This window comes from Thermobia domestica, chromosome 17 (assembly GCF_964235325.1).
Source record: "Thermobia domestica chromosome 17, izTheDome1.hap1.1, whole genome shotgun sequence".
Lineage (NCBI taxonomy): Eukaryota > Metazoa > Arthropoda > Insecta > Zygentoma > Lepismatidae > Thermobia > Thermobia domestica.
In genome coordinates this window covers 7,949,146-7,965,931 of record NC_137470.1, presented here as the reverse complement: position 1 = coordinate 7,965,931, position 16,786 = coordinate 7,949,146, and the positions used below count along the sequence as shown (strand labels likewise).

At 37.0% G+C, this 16,786-nt stretch overlaps 1 protein-coding gene across 1 annotated transcript in view; it reads left to right on the top strand.

The window, feature by feature from the left end:
- The window catches only part of LOC145673748 (uncharacterized), a 96,073-nt gene extending 81,735 nt beyond the window's left edge, over positions 1-14,338 (top strand). The window contains exon 2 of the mRNA XM_081743493.1: positions 8,730-14,338. Within this exon, the coding sequence (XP_081599619.1) occupies positions 8,921-11,410 (2,490 nt within the window). The 5' untranslated portion in view covers positions 8,730-8,920 and the 3' untranslated portion in view covers positions 11,411-14,338. The remainder of the gene's footprint in view (positions 1-8,729) is intronic.
- Positions 14,339-16,786: the final 2,448 nt, after the last annotated feature.

The window sequence follows — 16,786 nt, the reverse complement described above, 5'->3', positions numbered from 1 at the left end:
TAACAGAGTGGTGCTTGAGCGATTGACAAGAAATTCAAACTCCGATTAGTGACAATTTCAGTTTTGTTTTATTACAAGTGTAAACTCTTTAGTCAGTAGAAGAAGCCGTGAATCATGTGTAAGAGGTATGACGAGATTTTGGTGAGTCAGAGTAGATCACAGTGGATAAGAGTGGTTCATGGTGGGTGGTGGGTCAGAGTGGGTCACGGTGAATGGTGGGTCATGGTGGGTCAGAGTGGATCACGGTGGATGGTGGGTCATGGTTGGTCGTGGGTCAGAGTGGGTCATGGTGGGTCGTGGGTCACGATGGGTGGTGGGTCAGTGGGTCAAGTTTTCATTGACCCACGCCAACTCTGAGTCCAAGTTCTACTTTGTATTTCTATTTCTGCGAAATCCATCTTAATATGGCCCTCCCATCTGCGCCTAGGTCCTTCTAATAGACGTTCTCCGATTAAATTTCCAGTTAAAACTCTGAAAGCGTTCCTACTTTCTTCCATTCTAGCTACATGACCTGCCTACCTGAGCCTCCTAGACTTGATGATCCTAACAATGTTTGCTAAACGATATAAATTATGCAGTTCCTCCTTATGAAGTTTCCACCATTCTCCATTTCCGTTCATCTCGGGTCCAAATGTTCGCCTCAGGGTTTTATTCTCAAATACTTTCAGTCTACGTTCTTCCCTCAGAGTAAGCGACCACGTTTCGCAACCATACAGAACAATAGGCGTGATTTATTGTTTTATATATTTTAAGCTTCACATTCCTCAACAGGATTCGTGACGACAAAAGATTTTAAACTGAATAATAACCCGAATTTCTTGTTTCTAGTCTGCATTTAATTTCTTCGTGAATATGATTTTGATATGTTAGTATTGATCCTAGATATTTGAAAGTATTCACTTTATCGAAATTATTCCTTGGTACTTTAACGCATCCATAATTTACCGTGTTACGATCCCGAAGAACTTTCATGTAGAGGGTGTCCGGGAAATAGGGACAAATATTAAATTGCTATAAAACTAATAAAAAATATAGTGAAAAAAAATTATAAACACGTTGAGTAACTTCTCCCATTTATGTATACATACACATTAGGTAATTTTCTCACATTTATGTATAAAAAATTGTATCCGGCATATGACCACCCAAGGCTGCACGGCAATGAGCAATGCGTTCATTGAAATTTACGATGACGCGTTCACAAACATCTGGTGTGATGCCATTAATAACCCTCTTAATTTCATCCTTCGGTTGTTGTATTGTCTGTGGTTTGTTCACGTACACTTTAGATTTCACAAATCTCTACAAAAAGAAAAAGACACAAGGGGTAAGATCGCATGATCTAGCAGGACATTCCTGATTTCCTCGCAAAGAGATAATTTTTTGAGGAAACTTTTCATCCAGCAGACCAATTGTTTCACGGGATGTGTGACAGGCCGCACCATCTTGCTGAAACCAAAAATCGTCATTTTCAATTTCCATTTCATCCAAAATTGAGAAAAACCAATCTGAAAGCATGTGTCTGTTACGGTCGCCGTTCACAGTGACGCCAGCTCCTTTATCGTCTTCAAAAAAGTACGGGCCAATCACTCCTCCTGCTCAGAACCCACACCACACAGTCGTGCTTTGAGGATGCATCTGTTCTTCCACAGTCATTTGCGGATTTTCTGTACCCCAAATTCTGCAGTTCTGCTTATTGACGTACCCACTGAGATGGAAGTGTGCCTCATCTGAGAAAATTATTCTTGTCGTGAAGTTCTCGTTCTCCGCTTGTCGAGCCAATACCCATTGAGCAAATCGATATTTCTTTCCATGATCTGTAAGCTTCAACTCTTGTGTAAGTTGAATCTTGTATGCATGCATTCTCTGGTCTTTTGACAGGATTTCATGCAGTGAACTTGGTGATAAGTTCAATTGTTGAGCTCGTCGGCGAACTGATTTCATGGGGCTTACGGTCACATTGTCACGCGCGACAGCAATGTTTTCTTCTGTTCGAACAGAACGCGATCTTCCAATTTGCTTAATATTTAACATTGACCCCGTGGTCTCAAACTTCAGGACCAACTTCCGAACTGATGATTCAGTAGGAGCAACGTTGCGTCCAAGTGTCACACGCAATCTCGAACGGTTGTCGTGGGACTTTCCTTGTTTTTGTAATAACTTTTAATCACTTGGATGCGTTGCTTTGTTGTCAAACGCTCCATGCCAAAATAAACACCAACCAACAATAATCACCATACAGGCTACTATTTGGAAGGATAGAAGATAACAAACATGGTAAAACCACTGCTGCCAACCGTCATATGACAAAATGACGTCTATTAACCCTATATTATCTAACCAACAATAATTTTAAAATGAGAAACACAGACTTAAAATTTTCCACTGTCTTCTGAATTTCATTTTACATAGCATATGTTTGGCAGCCAGTAAAATATAATACTCTCAACTTGTATGCTGCACTGTAGATTTGTACTAAAAGTTGAGATTTATTTTGCAATTTGATTTTTATTTATGCTGTTGACCTACACCAAGAAAAATAAAAGCTGATTTTTAGTCTAGACTCTGCAGAGGGACTGGAAACTTTGATGTAGAATTTTAGGAGGATTCTGTATCACACACAAGATGTTCTGAACCAAGGCACGTAGAAACTTGTTCCTTAGCCAGGACCAATCTGTACAGTCTCAAATAGACGGATTTGATTGATTGATTGATTGAGTTTATCGTCACGTTCAGCAGCGAGGCTATATGAGACGTAGACCTACTGATTAACGTGGAATCCGAACCACATGAGCTCCCGCCGGGAATCGAATCCGGGTCTCCCGCGCCAAAGGCGCGTACGCTAACCGCTTAGCCACGGAGGAGCTCTCAAATAGACGGAAATCATGTGTGTCTTTCGTCGCAAAGTGTAGAAAAAATCATGGTTACTTTGAAAAAAAAAATCTGGTTGGGTATGGACAATAAACACCTGGACGCACCCACAGGGAGTCCACGGGGTCGGGACTTCCACCCCCGAAATTCCCTAACTCAACATACATATGTATACTTTTTTTTTTTAATAAAACTATACTGGTTTAGCAGGAAAATACTTGATATAGACCAAAGATTTGACCTTACTCATCATCTGTACTATATCTTTCCTAATAAAAACAATCTCATTTTATCATTTTTCGTGAGAATATAGGTTTCAAGACTTAAAAATTACTTTTTTGTTTTCGTTGTAGAATAACACCTGTTCGATACTACATAAACATATTGCCTTATATTATTGGACCCCCAAACCTTGTACCTCTCCTCCCTAAAAAAGAGAGAGAGAGAGAGAGAGAGAGAGAGAGAAGAGAAGAAAGAAAGAAAAATCTGGGTGCACTCCTGAATAAACAGCCCCATTCTTGTGTACAATCTAGGTTTATCTTGAATCCCAAACTGAAATGAAATCTTTAAGTTTTACGTCCCACGGTTATGCCAGTTAGGCTAAAGGAGACGGTGATTATGAGAAATGAATGAAATGGTGGAATGAACAAAGTGGGAGGAAACGGAAGAACACCGAGAAAACCCACAGGCACGGTGTTTGTCCACCACAAAGTCCACACGGCGCGAGGTGGGATCGAACCAGGGACCCCAAGCACCGGAGCTGAACGCTCTACCACTGAGCCACCGCGCCCCCTAAATCCCAAACTGGATATTGCATATCACAAAGTTCATGAAATGAAATAAAACGAAGTCTTTCAACATGACGTCTCACGTTTATGTCCCTTAGGCTAAGGGAGACGGATGATTAAGGCAAGTGAATGGTGATGTAAGAATTGGTGGAATGGGAATGTGGGTGGAAACAGGGGTACCTCGAGAAAACCCTCGAACACGATGCTGTCCACCAAAAACCTGGCGGAGGATCGAAACAAGAACCTCACGCACCAGCGGTAAGCGCTCTACCACTGAGCCCCCTTCCATATCAAGAAAACTACTAGTTATCAATAACAGTTTTTTTCGCTATGTCGATCCATGTTAAAACCGGAAATCGTAGATTCCAACCACTTCCGGTTTGAAACCGAAAGTTGCAGTACACCTCTACCATTTCCGCTGGCAATAAAAGAACGAACTTGTTGATGGAACCTAATCTTGTGTCATTTAATACATATCATGAAAACCGGTTCTTGCTATTAAATACTTTTTCGTTACCATTGCAGTCAGTGTTGATACCAGAAATTCTTGATGTTCAACAATTCCGGTCTTAATGGAGAGAGAAAGGTGGAAATAACGGTTATTATTGGGACTCAATACCGAGTTGAGTTGAGTTGATTTTGAGGTTTACGTACCGTTCAGCAGCGAGGCTATATGAGACGTGGACCTACTGATTAACGTGGAATCCGAACCACATAAGCTCCCGCCGGGAATCGAACCCGGGCCTCCCACGCCAAAGGCGCGTACGCTAATCGCTTAGCCACGGAGGAGCTCAGAATCAATACCGAAAAGCCATTTCTCCATTCAGACGCGCACCCAAAAATGTTCTCAGTGTAGCCCTCCGCACTGGTATAGTGTTTAGCGCGTGTGTCTTTGATGTACGTAGCCCCAGGTTCGATTCCCAGTGGAGATCGTATGTTAAATTTTAATTGTCCTCGATATACCTGTGTTCGTTTCCCTGTCGTGATAAGTAGAAAATGGTCAAAAGAGTAAAATTAGGCAAATCATGCAACTGAAAAAATGTTCGATTAATCACTGGGTTTAAAAGAGTGGTTAGCGTGTGGGCATTTGTTTCGTGTGGTCCAGAGCTCGATTCCCGATCGAAGAGCACAAAAATTTAGTTTCACAATCAACCACCTTCATCAATCGTCTGTCTTCTTTAGCCTGAAAGGCATAATCGTAGGGTGTTAAACTTAAAAAAAAAAAAAAACTCATTTTCTTCAAATTAAACAAAATACTATGTTTGGAACGCTGAATCCAAACAAAATCCACATACTTACAACTTTATTTAAAGTAAAAAGTAAAAAGCCAGAGTACCCGATGTCGCGCATTCAATATTACCATGAATCTTATCAACACAACACCAGTAGTAACGAAACGTCACTACTTTCTCTGTCAAGGCATAAAACTAGTCCTCTGTCAGATTCATTCTCCGCCATAACCGTCAAATTTGGGAACGGTCTTCCAAAAGATATTCGAAAATCATCCTCGATAGCCATGTTTAAATTCGACTTAAAAATTACTTCTTGTTTCAGACTCACTAGTACGACTAACTAAATCAATATTCAATTCGGTGTGTTCTAATACAAGATCATTTTCTTATTATTTTCAACTAACTTAAAAAGTTCGTTACTCAATTCTCTATATCTGTGTGTGTGTGTGTCTGTCTGTTATTTGCGATTTTTTTTCAATTTTGAGCCCTCCATTCGATAGAACATCAAAAACTATCTGAGAAAGTGGTGGAATTTTTCGCGTCTCTCTTACAGTTCCCGAGATATTGGCCAAAAAAAAAAAAAAAAAATGGCCGATTTCCGGAGATTTAAGGAGCCATATCTGGGAAAACGTAAGACATAGAGTGGCGAATTTTTGAGAGAAAGAGAAGGTTCGGATAAAAGGATTTGCTTTTACATGTAGGAACAATCACAGTTATCCTTCCCGCTACATATCTCAATTCTTTTTAAGAGGCCTCATCACTGCGAAATTAAAATACCGCTAATTTTACAGTAATTATATAATATCTTCAAATAGATAAAATATAATCGAAAAGTGGAACAAGACCTCCCTAGACAGTATTATTTTGCGTGAGATACCGTTATCACGACTCATTTATCTGCTTTCGATTTCCAGCCATTTAGAAAATCGGCATTTATTTTCGCGTTTCTAAATAACAGCAAACAAAATGCTACTAGGTGACTCGTGATAACGGTACCTCATGCAAAATAATATTGTCTAGGGAGGTCTTGATCCACTTTTCGATTATCTTTTATCTATTTGAAGATACCACATAATTAGTGTAAAATTAGCGGTATTTTAATTTCCCAGTGATACAGACTCTTAAGTTGGTTCTGACAATGCTCTTGCAGCATTCTCAACTGGTTTTCATTTTTATTTTTTTAAAACGAAATGTTTCAGTTTAACGTCTCACGACTAAGCTTATTAGGCTAAGGGAGACTTATGATTAAGGTAAGTGGATGAAGAAGTAAGAATTGGTGGAATGAGAAATTAGGACGAAACGGAGGTACCCCGAGAAAACTCACGAGCACTATGTTATCCACCACACACCTAGTTGGCTGGGGATCGAACTAGAGACCTTACGCACCAGAGGTAAACGCCCTACCGCTGAGCCACTGTGCCCTCTATTTCCGGTTTGGATAGAGAGAGAGAAGTGGACACGAAACTTACTATTCGAACATTACTACCGTTTTCACTTTATGAATATTAATAATGAAACAAAAGACGGTGGTATAAATAAGGCCACTGTTAAAGCAGTCATTAGCTCATTTGGTAGAGCTCCAATTTTCGGATTCGGAGGTTGCGAGTTCGAATCTAGGTCAAATAAAGATAATTTTTCTGATTTAACTCCTGAAGTAGAAATGTTTCCCTCTTCACTTTATCTCGTAATTCTGGATAGAGATGCTTGGATGCTGAAAAAAGTATACTAGTATAAAGAAAGATAAATCACATGATTCCTTATGCAATTTTTAACTATACAGTATTTTCACCTTTCTAGAACGTTTCTAAAAGTTCAGATTTCTAGACCCCCTTTTCGCTCTTTTATGTGGCCTTTAGCTAATTCCTACAGTTACTTAGTAACTCTCATATATCTTACAGATGTCGTATCTCTTTCTCTTCCCTCTACATCATGTCATGTCTGAAGATTAATGTTTTGACAAATAAGTTACAGAGACAATTTTAAGAAGTAAGGCGATCTCCGCTATCAGTAATACATATTGTGGTGTTTAACTTAACATATAAGACAATAAATCGAAAAACTGAGAATACAAATCTTTTCAGAGATGACAGTGCACTAATGCTTCAAATATGTTCCTTTACTCCTTATACCTACGTTAATTCCCTGGTCAAAATAAAAACTCTTCAAAATTAATCACAAATTCGTATGCAACCTTCTTTTCCTTAGAGTACTTCGCGGTCATATGCCCATCATGGCGATGTACAGCGGGGCACACTTCTAAATTGAACAGCCATATGGAGATTTACGGCTAAGATGTACCATTTAGAAGTGTCCCCCGCTGTACAAGCACTTTTGGCGATGAGGATACATAACTAAGGATCCCGCTCGTTCATTGGAAAAACGGCTTGGAAAAACGGCTTATTTTTTTTCAAGTTGTAATATTTCTATGCTTGACATTTGACTGAAGTAAAGTCAAAGAGGCCTCAACCGCTAAAAAGGCCCTCTAAACGATTCCTCAATTATTAGGATAAAGCATGAGGGAGTAAAGGTTAATTCACACATAGTGTGCCATGCCCATCCCATACTCCATACGTGTCACGGATGCCACCATTCACACACACACCATGCCGTACCGCTAGTGCTAACTACACCATTTCCCTTGGTTCTGGTCAACTTAGTGTGACTTCGTATGCTCCAAAGAAAGCCGAAGGATCGCGGCCGACGAGCCACGACCGGGCTGGTTTCTTCTCAAGGCTGCCTGTTGGGACACTGTATGAGAACAGCACAGGCACGGCACGTCATATCTGAATTAGGAAAAACAACGCAATGAATTTCCAATGACAAAGTTTGAAAAGAAACTTCATGAATCACGACATGTATGAATTAACCTTTATAAGGTTGTGCTGTTAATATATTACTCTGCACGATAACTTGAACGAAATCAAATTTTTGAATTATATTTTCGCAATGGATAACTAGACCAGTTCTCAGTTGATTGTGAAAAATGAGTTAATCCCTTTGGGATTCAGAATATGGGCACACTTCTTTACATTCGTTAGTCCACGCAATACCTCTTGAACAAAAGCGATCTTTTTTAGCGATAGATAACTAGAGGCATACATCATTCAATTTATTTTTTTAAACAGATTAACCAAGTTCATCCTTAATGTCTTGTAGTTGTTTACGAAAGGTATCAAAATGGAAGAAAACAACAAGCATACATATTTCTATAACCTCTTTTCACTTCATATTAACAATATAATAGGCAAAAACAAAAAACGGTCTGGTAAAAACAGTAAGAAAAATCACTCAATACAAAAAGTTCTTGTTTCAATATTCTTATTTCAACGAGATTGACTCTATTAATAAAGTCGACCTAGGTAATAGCTCTAGTCATCTATTACACCAAACAAAATTCAAAAATTCGCTTTCGTTTGAGAGTTATAGTGTGAAATAAAGAACTGTGTGTAAAAGAAAGTCCTGGGTTGAGGTGAACATCCCTCGTAGAAAACGAGAAAAGATTTTTTGGTATGACCTTAGCCTCTCAAGAATCATTTAGACCCCTTACTTTGTAAACTAAAACGTTAATCATTTATACTCAAAGGAGTTTTTAATCCACGTTACTCTTCACTGCACTTTTTAAACTTCTAAGGAAAATTGCAGTGAGCAATATTTATCAACTTGGTCTATATTTTGCGAAACAATATTTTTCTTTTCGCATTCTCATAATATCAGCAACTTACTTTCAGAGTCAGAAGTAATAGAACGTTTTAGTTATTTAATAAGTCTCAAATTTTATTAGAAATTAATAGGGTTCATACTATTACACATAAATTTACAATTCTTATTTTACTTGCAGGTGGCTTCAGATCCAGAACCTAACCACAACTTCAGGAATTCAATTTAACTAAATTGTGTTAGGAAGAAATTAGCCCATCTTCAACAGTATGTGTGATATCCAGCAGCGACTTCAGCTTCTAACATAAGTTTATATTTTCCTGGACAGTTTAGTAAAAAAAAAGAAACAGGTTTCTTTGTTACTACAAAACCATGTCGAATAAGAACCCACGACGCCCATTTCGATGCTCTGAAAGTAAACATACTAGTCGGAGTAGGACCTTTACTAATTCTAATCGTAGAAGGAGTCGAAGAAGTGAAAGCAACAGAGCACCAGAAGAACAAACTCAAAACCTCGAGAATCAGGAAGGTGCTGCTCAGAATCAGGACAAAAATGCAGAACATTCATCAGTTCCCAAGCATGAAGAGATAAACTTGCCCATGCAAGCTCAGCAACCAGAACCCATGATAATCACTGAAGAACCCACAATAATAACTGAAGATCAAAGAGCAACCACTAATTTCTCGAATTCTTTTGAAAGAGAGGACAATTTAGCTCATTCTCAATATGATCAGCACGCTTCAATAAGAAACGAAACCGAAAACGTACAAACTTTTCAAGATGTGGAACAATATCAGAACTTTGGAGAAATGCCCATTCCTCTTCTACCTCCAAATTCTGTAGACGCTTGTCCCGTGAATCTTCTACAAGGCAAACGTATTGCACCGCCCAGACGCCCTAATAAAATTCCTTTAAATGTCCCTACATATGTCGTCCAAACTAATGCTTCCCGTTTTCAAGAGCTGCACGGTACAGCTTTCAACCCTTGGAGAAATGAGCAAACTAGGTTCACAAATGAAATAGAAGTACAGCCTCAAAACACTAGTATAAACAACCATCCTTTCCTTCAGCAGGAAAGACCTTTAGTGCCTCGAGATTACAGTTACGCCAGAAATTTTAGTCCTATGACGAATGAGCAGGTTAATATTATAGGGCATGAACAACCCCAAAACATTGGCATGAACCCCAATCTACATCGGAACCCAAACAATCCTTTATCTGTTCAAAATTTGGAAAATGCTCCTGTCTTCAATCCTGAGCTAGAGCATACTGTAACCCAAAGAGTACCGCAAGCCCAATTGGAGGAAATCGATATGGATCCCAGTTTTAATCAAAACCAGAATATCTCATTCGTGAAACCCGGTTTCTGGTACACTCCAGCCTACGATACTATAACGAACGATAAATATGCGATTCTAGCACCACCTCCTGCTGAACAAAACAGCGATATAAATCCTAATTTCTATCAAAATCGCAAAAACCCACTTGTTCCTGAAGAAAGCTTGTCGGTCACAATTGATCCTACAGTACGTACTATTAACCCGAGATTGAGGAATAACAGTGTGAAGCCTGCCTTTCACCAAAATCAGAACGAACTCCTGTTTAATCAAGATCGTGGACAAGGTATACCAATCAATTCCTTGAGACCCATATTTGTGGCTCCAAGGCCAACTGAACGACGACAAACTGAGAACAGGCCAGACATGCTTCGATGTTTTTCCCAGCAGAACGTCAGCGTTCCTCCAGGGTTTGAACATGAAGTATTTCTCAATCAGAATCGCAACAATCCTCAAGAAAGCTGGCCGGTCACAGTTGATCCTACAGTACGTACTATTATCCCAGGATTGCAGAACAACAGTGTGAAGCCTACCTTTCATCGAAATCAGAATGAGCTTTTGTTCAATCAAGATTATGGGCAAGGTGTATCAATCAATTCCTTGAGACCCATATTTGTGACTCCAAGGCCAACTGAACGACGACAAACTGAGAACAGGCCAGACATGCTTCGATGTTTTTCCCAGCAGAACGTCAGCGTTCCTCCAGGGTTTGGACATGAAGCATTTCTCAATCAGAATCGCAACAATCCTCAAGAAAGTTGGCCGGTCACAGTTGATCCTACAGTACGTAGTACTATTACCCCAGGATTGCAGAACAACAGTGTGAATCCCATCTTTCACCAAAATCAAAATGAACTTTTGTTCAATCAAGATTGTGGGCAAGGTGTATCAATCAATTCCGTGACACCCACATTTGTGACTCCCCAGCCAACTGAAGGACAAGCTGAGAAGAGGCCAAATATGCATCGCCGTTTTTCCCAGCGGAAGGTCAGCCTTCCTCCAAGATTTAGACATGGAGCATTTCTCAATCAGAAGGAAAACGAACTAGTGGATCAGAAACAAATATATAGTAACGAAACCTATAATCAAGAAAGAAGAGAACCTTCCTATCGTAAAGAAACTGGACCTTTGAAGTTCACACTACCATATGCTCCACCAGTAGAAGTTTGGCATAAGAGACCTGAACTGAGCAACCTAGCCTGCTCTATGACAGACAATGTCTTAGATAAAAACCTCCCTACTTATCAAGGAATAAATCACGAAGCAGGAACTAGCTCTGGAAGTGGCGGTAAAAAAGTGAGCTATTTGGATTCACTAAAATGTGACTGTGACTTCTGCAATGGTACAAGTGAAATTAATGTCAAGCCGATATTAGACAAACTAGATGCCGAGGTGCGTGCAGAGCTTGAAAAAAAGCAGAAGAGACTCAACAAAATTTTTGAGGACTGGGACAAGCTACAGAAAGAGAAGAAAGAGAAGCAAATGCAGGAGTTACGCAGTCAACAACTTGAATTGAAAAAATAAATCGGAATGTGTTAACAAAACGTCTTTCTTAATGAAGTAGAATCAACTTCAGATAAGTCATTTACACAAAAACGTTGACTTTGATTCTAATTCTGTGTAGTTGACAATAATTTCTAGTATCAGTCCTATTACTAAATAATGAACAACGGAAATAATAACTAATTAATTTGGGGAGTTTTCGATTAAGTCATACCACTTTTCAGTGATTATCTTTGGTACTCAGAATACAAAACAAATTAAGAATATTATTCCAAATTATAAGAGATAACTTCAAAGGTCACGGGGTTAATTTTTCAGTGGAATCCAGTTGTGAAAGTTATGGGCTACACTTGAACTTACAGACACATCGTAATGTTCTGGAATATCTTTTGAGATGATGATTGACTTGACAAACTTTATGATTCTCACGGTTATTAATGCTACGTAAGTGTTTTATAAGAGATATTTTTATTTTTGGTATTAAAGACTAGTTTTGCGGAATGAAGTTTTGGTGCTAATAAAATGAATTTATAGAAATTAACATTGAAGCGATTTGATTACTATATACTTAATGACATTCAATTTCTCTGCATGCACACTCGAAAAGAACTTGTGTAAAACTAATTGGAAGTAAATACTGCCAATTGTGTGCCTTATTCATATTAGTGAAAAACAGTTCAATATTAAATTCACTAATTTTACCTTAAAAATGCAGTTTAGTACGTTATAATACTTTAAAGTGATGAGTGACTTCGCAGAGTTTGTGATTTCTAGGAATTTTAGTATTACGTAAAAGGCTTTAAAGGCGCTTTTATTTTAGACGCTGAATAATAGTGTTCTTCAATGAATTTTCTATGTGAATGAAACGAATTTATGAGAATTGCCTTTGGAACAAAGGACACATGTGTCTCGATTTGATTACTAAACATTTAGTGACATTTAGTTTCCCTGCACACGTGCTCGAAACTATAAAAGTTGTATAAAACAAATCAATGATAGAAAAGGTATAAGAATACTGAAAAATTGGAAGTAAATAACGACAATTGCGTGCCTTACTTATTCATATTAGTGAAAAACTGTTCAATATTAAAATTCACTAATTTTACCTTTAAAATACAGTCCAGTACATTATAATATTTTACACTGTATTTTAAAGTGATGAATGACGTTACATAGTTAGTGATTCCTTTGTGTTTGTGTTATATGTTTTGGAAGTGTGTTTATGTTAAGGAACATTGCATTACATGATTTCTTTTAGCAAAGACTGATATATAAAAGTCTGGTGCCTTTTCTACAACTGACACGGGCGAAACACACAGCAAACATTCAAATTTGTTACTTGTATGTGCATTGAAAAGACTCAATTGTACATAACAAATTACGGGCAATTGAAATTGGAATCGGTAACGGAGGAGAAAGAGGTAAAAATTGGTAATGAAATGCACATGTATACTGGCCAAACTGAATTCATATTAATTTCATAGTCTTTTCACCTCGTTTACAGCTAACACTTTCACCAAATAAACAAAATAAGTATTTTATCTAGTTGTGAGTGCAAAAATGCACTTTTCTAAGAAATGAAATACAGACTCGTGAAACACAGGTACTACATTTAAATTGGTACGCGACTACCATTATTACAGAACTAGATATTTGGACATTACTTATCGCTTACATTTTGTGGTTTAAAAAAAAATGTTTGCTTAGGGTTGATATTTACAATTTTGGGCTTTATAATAAATACTACTTTGTTCTGGAATATACTACTTGCAGGCTTTAAAAGAAACTATTACATCTTTATGGCACTTATAACCTATAAGATTTACAAAAACTGTTACTTTTCTTTAGCATTTGTAACCTATAGTAATTTATTTATTTATTTATTTTGGGTTCAAGAGACCACAGCATTGTACATTTTATTACACAGAATAATTAAACTATTCTTGTTTTGGCATTTACTACATGCAGAAATTACAAAACCTTTTACTTTGTTTTTTACATTTACAAGCTTTGGAACGTACAAAAGAACTTCTAGCATTTACAACCTGTTGGATATACAAAGACTCTTACTTTGTTTTGATATTTACAACCTGTGGAATTTGTAAAGATTCTTACTTTATTTTGGGATTTATAATCTGTAAGATTTTTAAAACTTTTACTTTGTTTGGCATTTAGAACATGTCTGGCTTACAAAAACTCTGAATTTTCTTTTGGCATTAACAACCTGTGGAAGAGACAAACTCTCTAACTTTTTTATTGTCATTTACAACCTGTGAAAGTTAAAAATTGCCTTAAGAAATAATCAGATATTGGCTGTTTTGAACCGATTCCATTTCTCTTTGTATGTGATATTACAATATACCAAAGAAACATTGTAAAAAGCATTGATTTATTCGAACAGTAAAAGTGTTTTTCTTTTTTTAACATATTTGAAATTTAATGCTTGTAAATTAAATATTTTTAGATTGTTGTAATTGTAAATTTCGTATTCTTTTTCACCAAAGACTTGTTTCTAGTTAGAATCAGGGGAGGATCCAGAGGGGGGCGATCGGGGGGGGGCCCACAAGAGGAAACTTTCTTATTTTATATATAAATAAACCCATCCATAACAAGTTTGGAGCTCTTAAAAGTAGCAGTATTACCGCCGACCGCCCCCCCAGAAGTCCGTCCTGGATCCGCCCCTGGTTAGAATGCTAAAATATTCAGATACTTCTATATGTGCAAACCCAATAATTTTGTAAACAATATTCCAGGAATCGTAATGAGTTATCTTTTGTACACAGGTTTGTTAATTATGTATTTAAATTCGTGTTGCTCAACAGACACACCGAATATTTCGTATCATTGTTTGTGTGTAGAATGTGCTTCCAATTCAATATATGTATTTTTAAATTCCAACTTTGTATATTTGTTAACTTAGCCAGTGTATTAATAAAAGAAAATAAATATTCAAAATGTGTTCTTAATATCTTTAATACGATTTATGAAAATTAAAATGTGAAAACTGATGAAACGAAAATTAGCTCTAATGGTTCGGTCTTCTTCCAAAAAAAAATATACAAAAGATGTTTTAAAGTTTCTATTTTTATTGTTTGTTGAATTTAGCGTTCCTTCTCAGCAGCAAGACTATATGAGACGTGAACCTAGTTTATAAGGTGCAATACAAACCACCGCAATGCGTTCAATTCTCTTCTGCCAGGAATTTAACCTAGGACTACGTGTATCAAATGTGAGCGATAGCAACAGCGTGGCAACGATTTCTTCTTTTATGCTTCAGGAAGAAAAATATATGGATTAACAAATGTCTGAAACGGAGGAGAAATTACAGAGGAGATTGTAATTGATAGGGTTGTACACTCATGTAATTAATTGGCTTATTCCTATAACAAGCACCTAGATGAGATGGCAACATTGTATTAATACCTTCCAAGTTTGGCAACGGTGTAGCAGGTCTTGTTATCCTGACAAAACTAATGCATGTAACGAAAGACATGCAGGTTTCGTTTGGGTTTATTCTTGGGTATATTAAAGCGATATTACATTTATTGAGTTGATATTTAAAGTTCATTTACGAAATGGGAAATCCTTAACCTCAGAGGGTGATGAAAAAATTGGAGTAGAAAATCTATCAAAAGCATAAAATTGAAAATGGCGCTAGCGTGCTTGTGAGCCCGCAACGTAAATATTCGAGCTCGATTATTGAAAATCATTAATGCTGTAAAATGTTGTAGAGTTGATATTTGGGTTACTTCTGAGCCATCGGATCTGTCCGGTTCGCTAGGTTTGTCTGGGTCACTAGGTTTGTCCGAGTGAGACCGGATCTGAAAATCAAAACCCAGACTCATGTAACAGGGAAAAGTAATGACCAAAGTGACCATAGATGCAGCAGAAAGAAATAATTTAAGATGATACCAGCAGCAGAGAAACTTTGGCAAGATGGGTAATCTAAACATGATATTGTGTGTATTGAGTTTAATTTACCTTTTTATCAGTAGTAGTTCCTAATGCTACATTATTAGATGAACAATTTTCAGTATTGAAAATGTCTTAAGAAAAATATTCAACTAAATCAGGGACAGTTGTGAAAGTGGTATGGAAAAAAGTTTTAAAGACTATGCATGTAAAACGTCTGGTTCCAGGTCTACTAAACTATTGACAAACTAATGGATAGAGAGGAAGAAAATCTCTTGAAAAATGAAACTGAACAATGTTTCAACATTCAAGCTTACATTGTTACATTCAACATAATTACATTCAACATAAGATAAATCTTACATACTAAATTCGCTGAAAACATGAAAGATATTATGTATTAAGCAGCACATTAAATATAACAACTCATTTTTTATATCAAGAAACAACTTATGCAAACGGGATAGCACCAATACTATTAATATATACGTATCTATATTATACAAATGAAAACAATATGTCCAGCTCAACCGTCAAAAATGGCTTAATCGTTTGAAAGGAATTTTGAACATGGTTAATATACAGGGTGTTACAAAAATTTATCAAAATATTTTGCAAATATATTCCTCACATCAAAATAAGAATTAAAGTTCATATGTACTTGTGGTCGGAAGTGCATAGTTTCGTAATTATAAGGTGCGGAAAACGTGAAGAAATGAATTTAAAGGTCCATAGTTCCACTACTTTAGCACGGATCGTAGTCGGGTCAAGACATCACTGGGGAACTAGTATGTGAACTATTTATCCAAATATCCATCTTTCAGAACCTTTGATACTTCCTCAATCATTTCTAGAGGCTGTTTGGGAGTACTTGATCACTCTCCACCTACCTCTCTAAAAATTGCTGTGCAAGTACTGGAGCATTCTTAAACATAGATATTTGAATAGTTTACATACCAGTTCCTCAGTGATGTCTTGATCCGATTACGATAAGTCTTATAGTAGTGGAACTATGAACCTTTAAAATTCATTTTTTTTTCATGTTTTCGGCACCCTATAACCCCGAAACTATCCACTTTTGAGCACAGGTCCATATGAACTTCTTTCTTATTTTGATGTGAGAAGTCTGTTTCCAAAATATTGTAATACATTTTTGTAACACCACAAACTGGGTTGTTGTTAGGTCGTTTTCATTAAAATGTGTATCCTAAGTGAAAAGAGGAAGTCCAAAATGCATGCCAAAAATAGTTTCTAAAGCTAAAAAGATGAAACTTTGCAGAGCTGTATAAATTTCTTATTAAAAACGAGTTGGCATGTATCCAAACGTTTTTAGAAAATTCCGCTTTTGAAGAGACAAAAAGAAAATCTCAATATTTAAGAACGACATCGAGATTTTATGTCTCGTCATCACAGCAAAACGGATCAACCATTTGAAATGATGTCTTTTAACATAGCGAATTTAGCAATTGGTCCCAGTCGGCTTTT